Here is a 14760-nt window from a genome sequence, read left to right on the forward strand (position 1 = left end):
GTTCCGTGAGGGTGCAGCATCGCTGCAGCTGCGTGGTGCTCCCCATGGCTGTACCAGCCTGCTCTGCATCGGCAAACACAGCCGAGGGGAACACTTCCTACCAGGAACAGCTCAAAACGGGCCCGTGCCTACCTGTGCCGCAACCACGGCGGGGTCTGCAGAGAAGGTCTGGTATTTGAAGGGGATGCGGACAGTCTCACTGGGGCGCAGGTAGACCTGAGGCTTGAGGTCATCACGGAGATGGAACATATCCTCCTCCACCGGTGTAACACTCTTGGTCAGCTCTTTGAAGTGGCGCCACTCCCTCGGGTCCAGTATGACACTGGGGCAGTGAGCAGCAGAGGTGCTGGTGACGACTGGGTGGGAGCTGATGCCACCCTGGCATCTCCCCAGGCACACACAGGAGCCCCCACCTGAGCTCAGGGTGGTCGACCTCAATGGTCACGGTGTGCTGGACGCTGTATGGGTTCTTCAGGGCGAACTCAAAGAACTCAGCTGTCCCCAGCACGGCGTGGACAGTGCGGGTGGCTGTGATGGCCTGGCTGAGCATCTGGTAGATGCTCTCTCCCTTGATGTGATCCCGGTAGGCATTGATGACCTGCAGGTCCCAGGTACGCTGCTTCGGCCAGCCCTGCCAGGAGAGAAGGAACCATAAGCCCGGAGCCACCACAGGGGCTCCAGCCCGCGCCCTCCTGCCACCAGCACCCTCGTGCAGCCACACCAGCACCATGTGCTGCAGCCAGTGGGTGGACACGGCCTCACTGAGGGTGGCCAGGGTGTCCAGGCTCACTTCTGGCCGGCGACTGCGCAGTGCGGCCTCCAGCTCATTGTCCACATCCACCAGCCTCCGTGCCCACGCCGTCCTCCCACCTGTGGGGAGAGAGCACCGTGGCACCAAGGAAGGACCCCAAGATACTGCAGTCCCCAAGGCCCCCACAAAGCTGCAGGGATGGGAAGGGGAGCAGCAGAGGGGGCAGCTGATGCACAGGTGACACTGCAGCAGCAGAGACCCTGCCCACCTCAACCCATGGGGGACAGGCCAAGCCCCAGCAGGACTCACCACCAGCAGTGTTCGGGGAGCGCCAGCTGCCACGTGGGGTGGTGACAGTGCTGTCTGGTGCAGTGACAATATGAGTTTGGGATGGCAGCTGCCCTGGGGTCTCCTCACACGGGTGACCTGCCACGAGCAGAGACAGGAGTGGAAACCATCCGTTTTCATTGTTATAAAATCTACTGCCAATTTTTACCTCCCTGCAGCTCTGTTCAGCCAATTTACACAAGCAGGAGGGAATATCTGGAAGCCAGTGATGCCCTAAGAGCCTCATGTTCTCCCCAGGGCCTGTTCTATCACACAGCCACCTGCCCAGTGATGGAGCAGCACGGACAGCACACACCATCCTGAGCCCCTCACCGGCTCCTGCTTCCATTTCTGTGTTCTGCCTCCCACAGCATGGCCACATGCTGCTGCATCTCCCCACTCCCACAAAGGCTGTGCCAAGTGCAGCCACACAAGGCTCTAAACCCACCGGCTATTTGCCCAGCCTACACATCCCATCCCCATCCTTCAGGAAAGGGCACCAAGCTTTGCCATCCTATTTCTAAAAATATTTTGAAATTTAAAAAAAAAAGAGGATGGGAAAAACACCAAAGGGCAGCTGCTGTCCTGGCACAGCAGCTCTACTTCTTCCCTTGGTCCTTCTTCTTTGTCAGGGTGTGAGTTAAACCACTCCCTGGGTTGTGGATCTCAGATTCTCTTTCCCAGGAGCTTATCGGCCCTTTGCAGGCAAAGTATGGAAATGACGATTGAAGATATCCTATATGGAGCTAATCTCTCCTCTGAAGATAAGATTTTAAAACCTGGAGTCACTGCACATTTATAGGACACAGAATTAAATACATAAAATAAAAGCAGCCAGCAGGTTCTGGGAAGGATGACATCCCCATCAGCCTGGGCCTCACTCAGGTACAGCCCTGCACATGCTGCGTGCCCCACCCAAGCCTTTGGGTCGCATGAGCAGTGGGTTCTCACCAACATTGGCCAGGCAGAGGTGGAGGCGGCCCCTCACAGCCACACGGACACCGAGGGGCCGCAGGGCACCGTGCCGCAGAGCCTCGCGGCCCATCACCGTCCCGTCCGGCTCGTACTCAGTCGTGGCCACCTCCAGCTCATGGTAGGTCCTGACAGCCCTCTGGCCCTGGCGCAGCAGGGGCTGGGGAAAAGGCAAGGACAGAAAAGGTGCAACGAGTTACTAGGGAGTCTGGTCCGGAAGGGTCAAGGGGTCTGGGTACGAATGACACTGGATGTCCTGGCTCTGCAGGGCTTAGTGCTAAAATACTGCCAGAGTTCCAGGGAAGGGCAAGGAAAGTTAATGCTTTGTCATCACTTTGGAGGAAAAGATAACAAATCCTGTGATTAAGGGCTTGTCAAGCTGACACCAGACTTGGCTACACAGAGGGGCTGACAGCATCTCCATTACTGAAGACACAAGGACAACGCAACAGCATCTCAACAGAGGACCAAAGGGAGAGCTGGGCTCCTCCCAAGCACTCCACACAGGCAGGGGGGTCCTTCAGCACTCCCAGCCATGGGAAAAGACCTTCAACCTAACCAATACCTCCAGTTTAACAGCAGCAGACCCAACATGGAGCAGGGAGTCTCCATCCCAGACATCAATCTGGAGGCTGTGCTCGGCCAGGTACCGCAGGAACCAGCGCTGCTCCCCGGGCCGCAGGAAAGCCGGATCCACCATGTACTTCAGCTGCAAGCCCGGTGGTCCTGCAAGACACCACACTGTCACAGACATGGCATTTGGCGTGGTGGGCAGCCTCAACGTGCACCTCACGCAACTGACACTCAGTGCTTTACTTCAAACATTTGACGTTTTGAATGTTTTTCATGATGTGCAAACCAGCAGAGGTTTGCTATTAACAGACACCAGCCCATCCCTCAGGCTAGAGGCAAGCCTAACCCACTCAACAGAATAGGAGCAGCCACACACAGATGCTAAAAGCAGAGCTTACTGGTGCTGAGGGTCCCGTCCTCGTTGACCCGGACAAGGAGCTGCGCCAGCACAGCCAGCCCGGTTGCCGGCCCCCTGTCCGTGCTGACCAGCTGCAGCCGGGGCGTGGTGACCGGTGGGAAACGGTAGAACTGGAAGGTGAGGAAGACAGTCCTCGGCCACGGCCCCTCCGTGCTACCCTGGGCATCCCTTGAGGAGAGAAAGGGGTTTGAGTTACTTGTGGCACAGCACTGCCACTCTATCACGAGCTCCTCGTGCATTTGGCACATGCCAAGAGGCGGAAGAACAAGAGAAGATTGGCAGCACCACAAGTATTTGGACTTTTCTGAAGACAGCGGCCATACGGTTTGCCTTAACTTTCCAAAAAGCTTTGTAATTCCAGCTGTCTCCTGCCATATGCTGTGATGGAGGCGCCCAGCAAAGGCAGCGTGTTACCTTCCCACAGCACACTGCCAGCCATGGAAAAAACAGAAGCGGGGCCTTATCCAGCCAAAGCCACTCCCTGGGTGCCAACTTTCCCAACTCCATTTGCATTTCTGGAGAAACCCTGCATTAATGAGCTCTGACATCACATTGCGGCTCATGGATCCAACTAAAAAAAACTGGATTATGACTTAAAAGTGCCCGGGAAGGACAAAAGCATCATCACAAAAACCCTCTAGGGCCTTGCCTCCATGGCAGGTGCTAGAAGAGGCACCTCTGCAAGGACAGCGAAGTGGGCTGGGGGAATCTGGGGAAAGGACTCTGCCCAGGAGGCCTTTGGGATCTGCCCACACAAGACCCCAAGCTGCCATCCCACCTGCCAAACGCCAGGAACTGCAGGACTATTTCATTGCCTTGTAGAGGGTCAGCTTCCTCCAGCCGCAGGTTGAAACTGCCCAGCTCCACTGGCTCCGAGATTTCCACTGGCTCCTGGTTACAGTCCAGGATGTCCGGAAAGCCGGCGGCGTGCAGGCGCGCCAGCGAGGCGCGAGACAGGGACACACGGGAACTGATGGAGGAATAGCAGTGAGCTCCACAGAAGGGGCCACGGGAACCCTGGCAGGCCAGGTGATGGGGCCACAGGAACCTGGGGAGGGGCAGCCAAGCATCACCTGCATGCCTGCAGCCCCACAGCAGCCATGGGCAGCTGCAGCGGGGTGAAGGGCAGCGCCCGCAGCTGGTCGCTGGCACAGGGCTCTGCATCCGGTGAGCCGAGGTCGACCTCCAGGTGGGTGATGCCCGCATCCTGCTGCAGGGTCTGGCCTGTGCCCCGTGGCGAGGCCACGAGCTGTGACACCGAGAGCTGGTGGGAGAGTGGTGAGTGTGAGCACCCGCAGCCCCCTGAGGCAGTCTCTGTGGCAAGGTCGGCCAGCAGCCCCTCTTCGCTAAAGGAGCTCGGCCACTGCGTGCCCCAGTGCTGTCATTCCACCAGGAAGTGGCACAGCTTGGCCACACAAGGGTTTGCACCTCCGCTGCCATTTCCCTGCTGCTCGCTCCCTTGGCGAGAGGAGGGATGAGCACATGCAGCAGGAAGATCAAACTGTTTAATGTGGCCTTATGAGGCATTTCATTTCATCAAAAATATTTGTGTGCATTGATTCCTGCATCAAGATATAAAACAGCATAAAGAGGCCTCTCAGTATTCATAGCTCTCCTTAAATCCTGGGAGCTCTGCATGAACAAACTGTGTGTCACTGTCAGCACATACCGGGGACGACAGCACCCAGCAAATCTGGACTGTCAAAAACCAGAGCTGCCCTCACTCCTGGGGTGTGAAAAGAGCACAGGGAACCTCACTCAGCACATCACAGGCAGGAGCTGTTTTGCTGCCTGGAGGAGGTGGATTTGAGGACACTTGGTGCCTCTTGGACGCAGCAGAAAGGAAAACAGGCAGAGGATGGGTCCAGAAGCACATCCTACATATGGGCCATCCCCTGGGGAATGCCCACCACCCACCCCCACTGGTGCATGTGGCACTTACCCCTGGTCCCCGTGGGGAGACTGGCACTTGCCGTGGGGTTGGCACTCCTGTGGAGAGGGATAGGAGAGATGCTGTAGAGGAGCCATCACCCCCAGGCCCCATAACTGCAGCTGCACCCACCACCACCAAACCTGCCCTGTCCTCCCACCAGCCCTTTTCAATTCTAGGGGTGAAGGCAGCACAGCGAAGCAGCTTACCCAAGCTTACCCAAGCAGCATTTCACTTTACTTATTTCCCAGTAAGACTGCTGCTTGGGGGTTAACACAGCACGTCTCCAGATCCATCCGTTATTTTGCCGGGAATCAGGCTAGCTCTGCCACAAACAGCAGCTCCCCCATCCCCTGACAGCGCCGCGGTGCCCCACGGCCACATGGTGCTGCCTAAGTGGGATGCTTAATGAGACGTGAAAGTTTTAGGATACTTAAGGTTTTCATTGCTTCTCTGTTATTTTTTGTCACTCCCTTCATCTGCTCGAGCATTTGTGCCCCGAAACGGTGGGAGCTTTATCCTGTTTATATTTGGCTGCTCCCTGCGCCGGCACAGCTGAGCTCGCTGCGCCGTGGAGCCGCGGGTCCTTCGCGGCAGAGCAGGGGCACAGATGTTCCATCTCTGCATCCACGTGATGCTGAGACCTTAATTTGCTTTCCCCACCACGTATATCCCAGCTATTCCGTGCTGGCTGCTGTGTGAAGGAAACCACCCCGTCTCCCTCGTGCCTGAAATACTGTTTCCTTCCAGTTAGGATGGCTTTGGCTGGCGTTAAGAAGAGGATGGACAGATACAGCAGCAGTACCAGCATCTGAGCTGACAGAAGAAGCTCTCAGCCTCCCCTGGGCCAGACAGCAGCACGTTTCTCAACAGAGCTCTACAAAAAGTTAACCCAATAGTCCCTTCAGCACCTTGGGATACAGGCTGGAGGGGCACAGCTCTGGGACCACCGCTGCACTTTGCAAGCTCTCCCTGGTGCCATAAGCCCCCAGGAGCCGGGAAAATGCCATGGAGTTTGTCCCTGAAAATCACCTTGATGGGGATCTCCCCTCACTAGGGACACAGCCCACAGCCCAGCACACTCCCCCAAGCTAGAGCACACCAGACCAGCACCAGGATGGAAACTCAGCGTCAGCATTTGCTTCCCTCTCCCTTCACTACACCACAACTCCATCAGCATCCCAGCCACCTACAGCTGAAAGGCACTAGGAAAAACTTTTCAGGCAGCACCAGGAAGGTATCTGCATGATGCAGCCTGTGCTGCAGGGAGATGAACCCCACATACCCCAATATCACCAGACTCCTTCATCCTTCCCTAAAGCTCTCTTCTCCAAGGCCCCTCCCAGCAGCAGTGCTGGCTCCTCACTGGCAGAAACACGGGATTTGTCACAGCAAAGCCATGGTGCCACTGCCATCGTGTGGAAGACACCACAGCACTGAAGCCAGCATGGAACAGCAACCCACTGGTGGACCATGGACTGGCTCATCAGAGAGCCGGGGAGATGTGACACACACTGAAACACTGCCTGCTGCCTGGAGCATCACCCTGAGACACAGCTGGGACCCCAGCAGGAGCAGCACTGCAAAGAAAGGGGAGTTTGCTTCCCACCAATCCCAAAAGGGGGATGAGAGAGAAACCAGCCAGAGAGGATTTTCAGGAGCACAGTGCATGGACACAACTTTGTGCCTAAACCCAAGCCCACAGCATTTTTCCTTCCATCTCCAACAGACCAGAGGGGTGCTGGAATCCTGACCACACAGCTCCAAACTGTAGACAGATGCATCGGTGTACACACACACAGATGCTGCCTGCTCTTCCCTGGCCAGGCACCAGCACGTCCTGCACACATCAATCCAACCCACACTGCTGTCAGGCTCCCTCAGCAGTGGCACAACCAGATTATTTTTCCTCAGCTTATGACTGACATCTCTCTTGCCCCCGTGTCTGGAGAGACTCTGAATCCAGAGAGAGGAGCAGCAGTACCTGCAGTGAGAATGTGCTGCTGGTGTGGCCACTGCGCCCGGTGACCTGGAATGGGAGCGGGCTGGGGCAGTGCTGGCAGTCCCTGGGGATTTTGCACATGGCTCAGCAATACTACCACATGGGAACTTAACAAGTTAAAAGGAGCTGAATTCAACTTGACAAAAACTTGCTTCACTCCAGTAATTCATAACTAGCTCCCTGAAACTCGCTGGAAGTCTTGTTTTCTCTCCCAAGCAGACACCAGTGCCACAATCTATATTTTAAATGTCAGCGATCTGGAAAACACTCACTCAGCGATGGCGTAGGAGGCTGCTTCGACTCGTCCCTGTCTTTACATAGGATCTCCGCAGCAGTTACAAGATGTTCTTCCGAAACAGTAGAAACATGGAATTGGACAGTCCCAGACTCCACGTGCTTCCCCTGAAATCGGCAACAAAAATGCTTTCAGACAGTGTGTTACACGTAGCCTCCCTCGTGCCTCCGACAGCGGCTCCCTCGCCCTGACGCAGAGGCAGAGCTGCCAGGGGCCAGCACACCCTTACCTGCCGGGAGCTCCTGCTGCTCAGCGGGGTCTGGTAGACCAAGGCTCGGCAGGGGCCACGGCGGGCACCACCATGCAGGGGCAGGACCACCTCGGTGTCACCGGTGCCCGGGACAGGGCTCCAGACAGCCCAGCGCACCGAGCGCATGTCGGCCACCTCACCGCGGGCACTGCCAGACAGGGCCTGGGGATGGGGGAGCACAGTGAGCACCAAGCAGCCCCACCTCGCTACCAGACAGGCACTGGCTCTCGTCCCCCACCATGCCTCCTCACACCTGCCTCTGGCATCACAGAAGCCACTGCTCTTCATCCTGTTCTGGAGACATTTCACTTTCCAGGACCTTATGCATCTGCAACCCCTCCCTCAAGCAGCTGCACGAAGGGATATGCGTTGGACCCCCATCCCTGGCAGAGGGGAAAGGTTTCCACTTACCCAGCACATCCACAGCCTCCCTCACACCGAAGGAGAGGCACAGAAACAAGAGAGGGCTCTGCCAGCACCCACCATCCCCCTCACAGCTAATTATGGCACCGAGGACAAGGACAAGGTGATCAGCTTTGCAAGCAGCTTTGGGATTAACCACTCTGGCCCAGGGCTGCACCACAGGAACTGGCTCCACCACTGCACCAGCCAGCACTCCCCACACAGCCATCTGCCTCTGGAACCCCAAATCTCTGTGGGACCTTGGGCTTTAGCTTTCCAACAGAGCTGGACCCAACAACAACTTCCAACAGCTTAGATCAGTGTCTCCTTCCTTCTCAGTACAAATCTCTCTGGTCTGGCACACACATCCTGCTTTATAAATGCCCATTTCCCCTACTTTGACTCTGGACAGCTTAACAAGAGGCGTTTGCTACATTTTCAATGAACATCTTAGTGGGACGATTAAAGCCTCCTAACAAATGCTTGGCCATCGATTCAGACAGCCAAGAGCTGATGGCTCCAACAGCACAAGGTCTCTGGAGGGGATACGCAGTACTCATTGAGCTGGGTTTAACTTGCAGAAAGGTTAAACTAAGATGTGAGTAAACGAATCAGTAAGTAGGTGAGAGTGTATTGACTGCAGAGACCACCCTCAGATTTCTCCCACCTTTACAGTTTGAGAACATCAGGCTGAAGCACCCAGAAAAACCTCAGCATTCAGGGCAAAAACAAAAAAAAGAAGCAGGAGGGGTTAACCTCTTTTCAGCATAAATGCCAAATTCTAAAGAAAAGCCTTTTTTATATTAGAAAAAAAGCTGAAAGTTTCCAAATTAGCTTGCCAGAACACTATGGGAATGCTGCAGGCTACATTCCTCCATCTACATATAAACAGTGGAGAAATGCAACCACATGTAATTAAAATAATTCACCAAGCCCGTATGCAGGTGGTTTTGTGCAGTGCTGTGGAAGGCACCCGCACACTTTGCAGGGCCCTGCATTACAGCACAGCCATACACAAGGAGCTACTGCGACTTGGAGGAGCAGGATGGTGAAACAGGGGCAGAGGAAGGAGTTCCTCAGCAGGACTCACTCCTCCAGCATGGATCCCTGCTCTTCCATATGCACAGAGACAAGGAGCAGGCACTCTCAGCCCTACCTTCCCACCGGCTCTCCCCATGCTGCAGAAGACATATTCCAGCTGGAAGCAGACCCCAAATGCCGGGTGAGGGACCATTTCACTCAGCTGGATGCGGCTCCTCAGCGCTAGGGCTTGACCTGCATCCCTGTGCAGGATGGAGAAGCGGCTGTGGCAGGCATCTGAGGCAGGAGGGAAGCGGCACCGGCAGCAGAGGGGCTCCCCCCTACCTGGCTCCAGAGCTGGGCCCCCCCCGGCTGCCCCCAGGTGACAATTCCGCCTCTGGCACCAGCACCGTGACCTGTGGTGCCCGGACAAAGCGCAGGCCATTGTGGACGCCAACGTGCAGCCGCCGCTCCCGAACCACCACCTCTTCACCGTCCGGCATGGTGTTAGCCTGAGACAGGAATGTTTTCCACCTTGGGCAGCGAGGTGGCACGGGGTGGCACAGCGTCACTCCCCGTGCTGACCACAGTGAGAAGAATGAAGGTAACCCTTCAGAAACTCAAAAAGCAGGACCCATTCCCCCAGCAGTTGATAGATACTAAAATCTTTTGTCTTTATGGCAGAGTTGGTCCATATCTGGCAAGAAAGGACCTGGCCAGTGGCTGCCACTCCAAAGAGATGGGCTCAATACCCACTGCATCTCATCTCTGCATTCCCCACAGCAAAGCAAACCCAAATTCTGCTTATGAGTGTCTGGATGTTCAAAACAAAGCCCACGCAGAGCACCCACGTGCTAATCCAATAGGGACGCAAATTAAAGGCTTCCACAGCAAAAAAAAATTGGAGACTCCAAGGGAATCAAATGCATGAACATCATTTATCTGACACTTTTCACCCCACCCACAAAGGAGACACTAGAATTACTGCTCTACACTGTGCCTTCCCCTGCCCCAAGCACATTGGCAGTACCTAGAATCATGGAATCACAGAATGGTTGGGGTTGGAAGGGACCTTGAGCTTTTTCTTGTTCCACACCCTACCATGGGCAGGGATACCTTCCACTATCCCAGGTTGCTTCAAGCCCCATCCAACCTGGGCTTGGACACTTGGACACAGGGATGGGGCAACCACAGCTTGTCTGGGCACCCTGAGCCAGGGCTGCACCCTCACAGCACTCCACTTACCTGAAGTAAGCGATCGCTGTTCAGTAAATCCAGCAGTTCCTCCTCAAACTCCTCCAGGGAAGGGTACAACCGGATGAAAAGCCGCTCCAGATAGCAGGTGACCGTCTTCATCAGCCGGGGCTTCTGCAAGCAGTCGCCTGAACAACAAGGGGGTGGCCACAGGTTTCCCAAGCCACCACTGCTGGGGTGCCCTGCAGTGTCAGCAGTGGCTCTGCCCACTCAGCTTCTGAGCACGGGCCTGAACACCTACAGGGACTCAGCTGCTTTCGAAACTTGCTCAGCTTCAGTACCAACAGTTACAACCCCAAAGCCATCAGCAGTAGGTTTTCCAGGCAGGAAGGTGAAGAATAATTCAGCTGCAGAACTCTGAAGAATTTTTTACCTTCTGAATCTTCAGCTCACGTATTTTAATTGCAGAAGCTCGAAGGGCAAAGTGCCATAGGGAGAGATTAACAAAGGCCAAGTGGGCAAGAGCTCATCCCCCCAAACCTTCGATGATGCACCCACCTCCGAGGAGTTTAAACAAGCTGCAAAAGCTGTTTCCAAGACTCTGCTGAACGACTGCAATTAAACCATTACTTATGCCTAGCAGCTTCCCAGGAGCAAATCAATTAACGGACAGGGAACTGACTGAGCCATTTGATGGATTCCAGACTGAGCTCTGAGCATGAGGGCTGCGGCCCCACACAGAGGAGATGCTCTTGACAAGGGGAGACACTGCAGGGAAACCACTGTGCTCCCAGAAATCCCATCCCAGTGCCCTGCCTGCCCTGCCCACAGCCTCCCAGGGACCCGCTGCCTTAAAGCAGGAGCAGCACAGGCAGAGGGAAAGGGAAGGAGCCCTTACCTGTGTCTCCACGTGCCGGCAGCAAGCCAGGAACAGTCTGCAGCCCAGATATCAGCAGGTTTTCAGGCAGGAGGTGAAATATCGCTTCCAGGGGCTGGTGGGACTTCAGGGCATACTGCAGGTGGCTCTTCTCCATCACTGTCATGTATTTGTTCTCTAAAGAAAAGAAAACATCCCAAAATGACCAAAACTGGGGAGACAGCTTCATAGTCCCAATGTTGAATGAATCATTATCTGTGAAGACACGTGCTAGGAGCAAAGGAAAACCTGAGTGTGCCCAGCCAGGCCATTCCCAGTTGGCAGTAAGGCACGTCCACTGAGCAATACCAGGACACGGACCACGTCCCACATCAAGCAGACACTCACAACACACATTTGGGTAAGAGAAGCCACCAAGAAGGGACCGAGATGCCATGACTGGCTGCTGCTTACTTTCCACAGGGTCCTGGAAGCGTGGGTGCAGTAGGGCACGCGGCGTCCCATGGTACAGCTTCAGCCTGAAAGCAAAGAGCACATGCGCAGCGGCCAGTAAATCCACCCCGAAGCACATCTCCATCTTCCACTACATCTCCATCTTCCACAAAGTCCCTGCTCAGCAGCAAAACCCATCCAACCCATTCCGGAAAAGCCGTGTCCTTTAGGGAAGGGACAGGAATCCCTTCCAAACCCATCATTGCTTCCCCAGAGTGAAGAATTCCAGGCTTCTAAATGCCAGCTCTGTTTCTGCAGCCCCAGGACCACCCTTTCTCCCCCCAAAGCAGCTGTGCACGTTGCCACCTCAATTCCTAGTGTGACATGTCACACAGCAGCAGGAGAACCTACGCTCTGTCCTCAGTGGCCGGGTCTGTCACCTCTGATCCACCGTGGAAGAGGGGGATGATTCCAAACCCACAGGAAAGATGCTGAGAGCCCCCATCCCCTTTCCCACCCATCACTACCACTTCCACGACAGCAGCGATGCCAGGGTGGTTCAAGGAGGTGTGGAAATAAACGACCTGGAATGGAAAGGAGAGAGATGGGCTATTTCAGAGCTGGCATGGGCAGCCACAGGCAGAGCAGTGCCTGTTGTGCTGGGACAGTCAGTGGCACAACCAGAACATCCATTAAAACTTCCAGACAGAAGCTAATGGCAAATGACTTCCGGCACTGCTATGAAATCTCAGCCCTTAAATCTCAAACATCATCTCTTTTTTTTCTAACTTTTTTTTGTTGCCAACACCTGTTTTCCAGGGTAACTAGCAGGCTGCAGACCTCGAATGAGCAGGGCTTTGATGCACCCCAGACCTACAGTATTAGAGCAGGAAAAATTAGCTGGAAACCACCCTGCAGCAGGGAGGGACATGGGAGTAGCCTGGACCTAAGGGCAGGAGGGGATGGGACACAGGTCACCTCCCCAGGATAGAATTTAAAGCTAGGTTAACCTTTCTATTAAAAACTCATTATCTCAGTGTTCCAGGGAAAACGTTTACTGCAATATGGGCTGTCAGGAAGGAATAACAGAGAGAGACATTCCTGCATCAACCCCGGGACATAAATCGTTATTCCATTAGCCTTTATTGCAAGGTGCTGGATTAACGACCTGATCACTGTGCCTGCAGAGCAAGGCTCACCCTGCAAAGGCACAGGGAGCCCTTACAGGGGATCCCCTGTGCCACTGAGCTCAAGGGCCCCTCCTGAATGCACACAGCAGTTTCTGTCACTGCACTCCTCTCCCCTAGACCCTGAGGACAAAACCCACCACACACGCAGACTCTGATCCCTGTCCCCACGCCCTCCTGCTCTGGTGAGGCCGGCGAGCACACGCAGGCAGAGGAGCAAGGACGTTCCTCCTTCCCTCACCTGTCACAAATCAATTCCAGCTCCACCTGAACTGTTCACAACAATGAGCTGCTGACTACTGCACAGTTAGAAGATCCCACCTCACACGCAGACCACCCCTCCTCTGCCAGACCCCAAGCCCTTCGGCTGCAGGGACAGGCAACGCAATTCAGCCACCACAGAGAGGCTGCAACACAGTCCCCCAACACCCCAAAACTCCTGCCAACTGCTCCCAACCGCATGGCAAACACCCAGGAAGCCTGCAGACATTGGGAATGTATTTGGAAAGGCAGCTCTTCCCAGCATTCAGCTCTCTCTGCAGCACTCTCTGCCCTAGTTTTAATCCATCCGTCTTCAAAACAAGCCAGGGTGGGACGGTACTGAAACACTCAGGAGAGAGACGCACGCATCAACGCCCCTCAATGTCACTGTCAATGTAAAGGAAGGAAAAGCACAGGGCCAAGCTGTGCTCCACTTCACCTGCAGCCCTGAGGAGGTGGAAACAGGAGCTATGAATTGGAAAACATGGATCATGCTACCGGGCAGCAGGATCTCCCCTTTAAGGGACACCCTGGTTTGCCGGTATCAGCAGCGGATGGAAGCATGGCCTCGGGAGAGTTTAGTCCCCAGATAAGGGGAGAGAAGCGCCGTGCAGGAGGGTGGGCAGCTGCTCCTTCCCTTCCTTCCCACTTGTGGGGAAACACTGCTCTCTGCCGCCAGCTCTGAACACAGCAGGTGGCACACGGTGGCACATCGCTGCTCCCGCGGTGGCACCAGCCTCAGAGGAAACCCAGCAGCCCAGTTTCCTCAATAAAACGTACAGAAAGCTTAATAAATGGGCAGTGTCTGGGATGCACTCTGGGCAAAAGGTCAGGAAGCGCTGGGAGGGAAAAGGGTTTGGTGCTGTGTTTCCCCAGACCCTCGGCAGCCCCTACCTCATTGAATGCCGCCCTGGCCGAGCGCGGTGGGGCAGCGCCGGCAGCTCGCCAGCTGCTCCTCCACGTCCTCCCAAAGAAGTGGTGGTAGGTGGCATCGAAAAGGGAGAGGCGCAGCTGGTATTCCGCTCCCTGCAAGGCACAACACACCAGCTTTGGGGATGCTCAGGGACAGGCCAGCTCTGTGTCCCCAAAGCTCAGAACACACTTTGGTAAGAGATATAATTCCCGTTTTCTAAGGGATGCCCAAATCAGGCACATGGCCACAGACAGCTTCGTGCATTGCTGCAGAACCTGCCTCCAAGGCAGAGGCTGAAGGAACAAAGGAGAAGTGGGAAAACTGAACATTAAGCATAAAATAAAGAGGCAGCTGATGTTAAAGTGCTTTCCAGAAATTTTAATTCAAATACACTTACCTAAACTAACAAAAACCTAAATGAAAAATTAATTAAATGCTAAGTCAGATTTGCAGGTAATAAGGCATGGGATTGAAACACAGCTTTGTGCTTCCAGGAGATTTCCAGTTAGTTCCCCCCAAAACCACCTTGTTTTAAAAGACACTGCTGGGAGCTCACGCCCACACACACAGACAGGAATGCTGAAAAGGGGCTTAGAAAAACGATGGAGAGTGACTTTGTACATCCACAGAAAGTGACAGAATAAGGAGGAGGGGGGCTAAACTCAAAGAGGAGCAATTTTGGTTTGATCTTAGGGAGAAAATATTTCCTGTGAGGTTGGTGAGGCACTGGCACAGGCCACCCAGAGATGCTGTGGCTGCTCCATCTCTGGAAGTGTTCAAAGCCAGCAGGTTGGAAAAGGCAACCTGATCTAGTGGAAGGTAGCCCTGCCCATGGCAGGGGAGTGGAAGGAGATAATCTGTAAGGTCCCTTCCAACCCAAACTATTTCATGATTCTATGAATAGTGAGACTCGGCAGAAACAACGGGCGCAGCAAGACACTTGCGGGGTCCCCTCG

General features: G+C 54.8%; 1 protein-coding gene across 1 annotated transcript in view; it reads right to left on the bottom strand.

The window, feature by feature from the left end:
* The window catches only part of NPHP4 (nephronophthisis 4), a 23548-nt gene that overhangs the window by 5006 nt on the left and 3782 nt on the right, over window positions 1-14760 (bottom strand). Inside the window, exons 2-20 of the mRNA XM_017743988.1 lie at window positions 13786-13949; window positions 11855-12027; window positions 11465-11529; window positions 11033-11188; window positions 10186-10322; window positions 9286-9452; window positions 9077-9203; window positions 7498-7680; window positions 7246-7375; window positions 4984-5030; window positions 4115-4305; window positions 3820-4011; window positions 3022-3209; window positions 2616-2776; window positions 2030-2210; window positions 1061-1177; window positions 791-870; window positions 414-631; window positions 119-322 (exon numbers count right to left, since the gene is read on the bottom strand). Of these exons, the coding sequence (XP_017599477.1) occupies window positions 119-322; window positions 414-631; window positions 791-870; window positions 1061-1177; window positions 2030-2210; window positions 2616-2776; window positions 3022-3209; window positions 3820-4011; window positions 4115-4305; window positions 4984-5030; window positions 7246-7375; window positions 7498-7680; window positions 9077-9203; window positions 9286-9452; window positions 10186-10322; window positions 11033-11188; window positions 11465-11529; window positions 11855-12027; window positions 13786-13949 (2881 nt within the window). The remainder of the gene's footprint in view (window positions 1-118; window positions 323-413; window positions 632-790; window positions 871-1060; window positions 1178-2029; window positions 2211-2615; window positions 2777-3021; window positions 3210-3819; window positions 4012-4114; window positions 4306-4983; window positions 5031-7245; window positions 7376-7497; window positions 7681-9076; window positions 9204-9285; window positions 9453-10185; window positions 10323-11032; window positions 11189-11464; window positions 11530-11854; window positions 12028-13785; window positions 13950-14760) is intronic.

Source organism: Corvus brachyrhynchos, unplaced genomic scaffold, assembly GCF_000691975.1.
Source record: "Corvus brachyrhynchos isolate BGI_N302 unplaced genomic scaffold, ASM69197v1 scaffold68, whole genome shotgun sequence".
In the NCBI taxonomy this organism is placed as follows: domain Eukaryota; kingdom Metazoa; phylum Chordata; class Aves; order Passeriformes; family Corvidae; genus Corvus; species Corvus brachyrhynchos.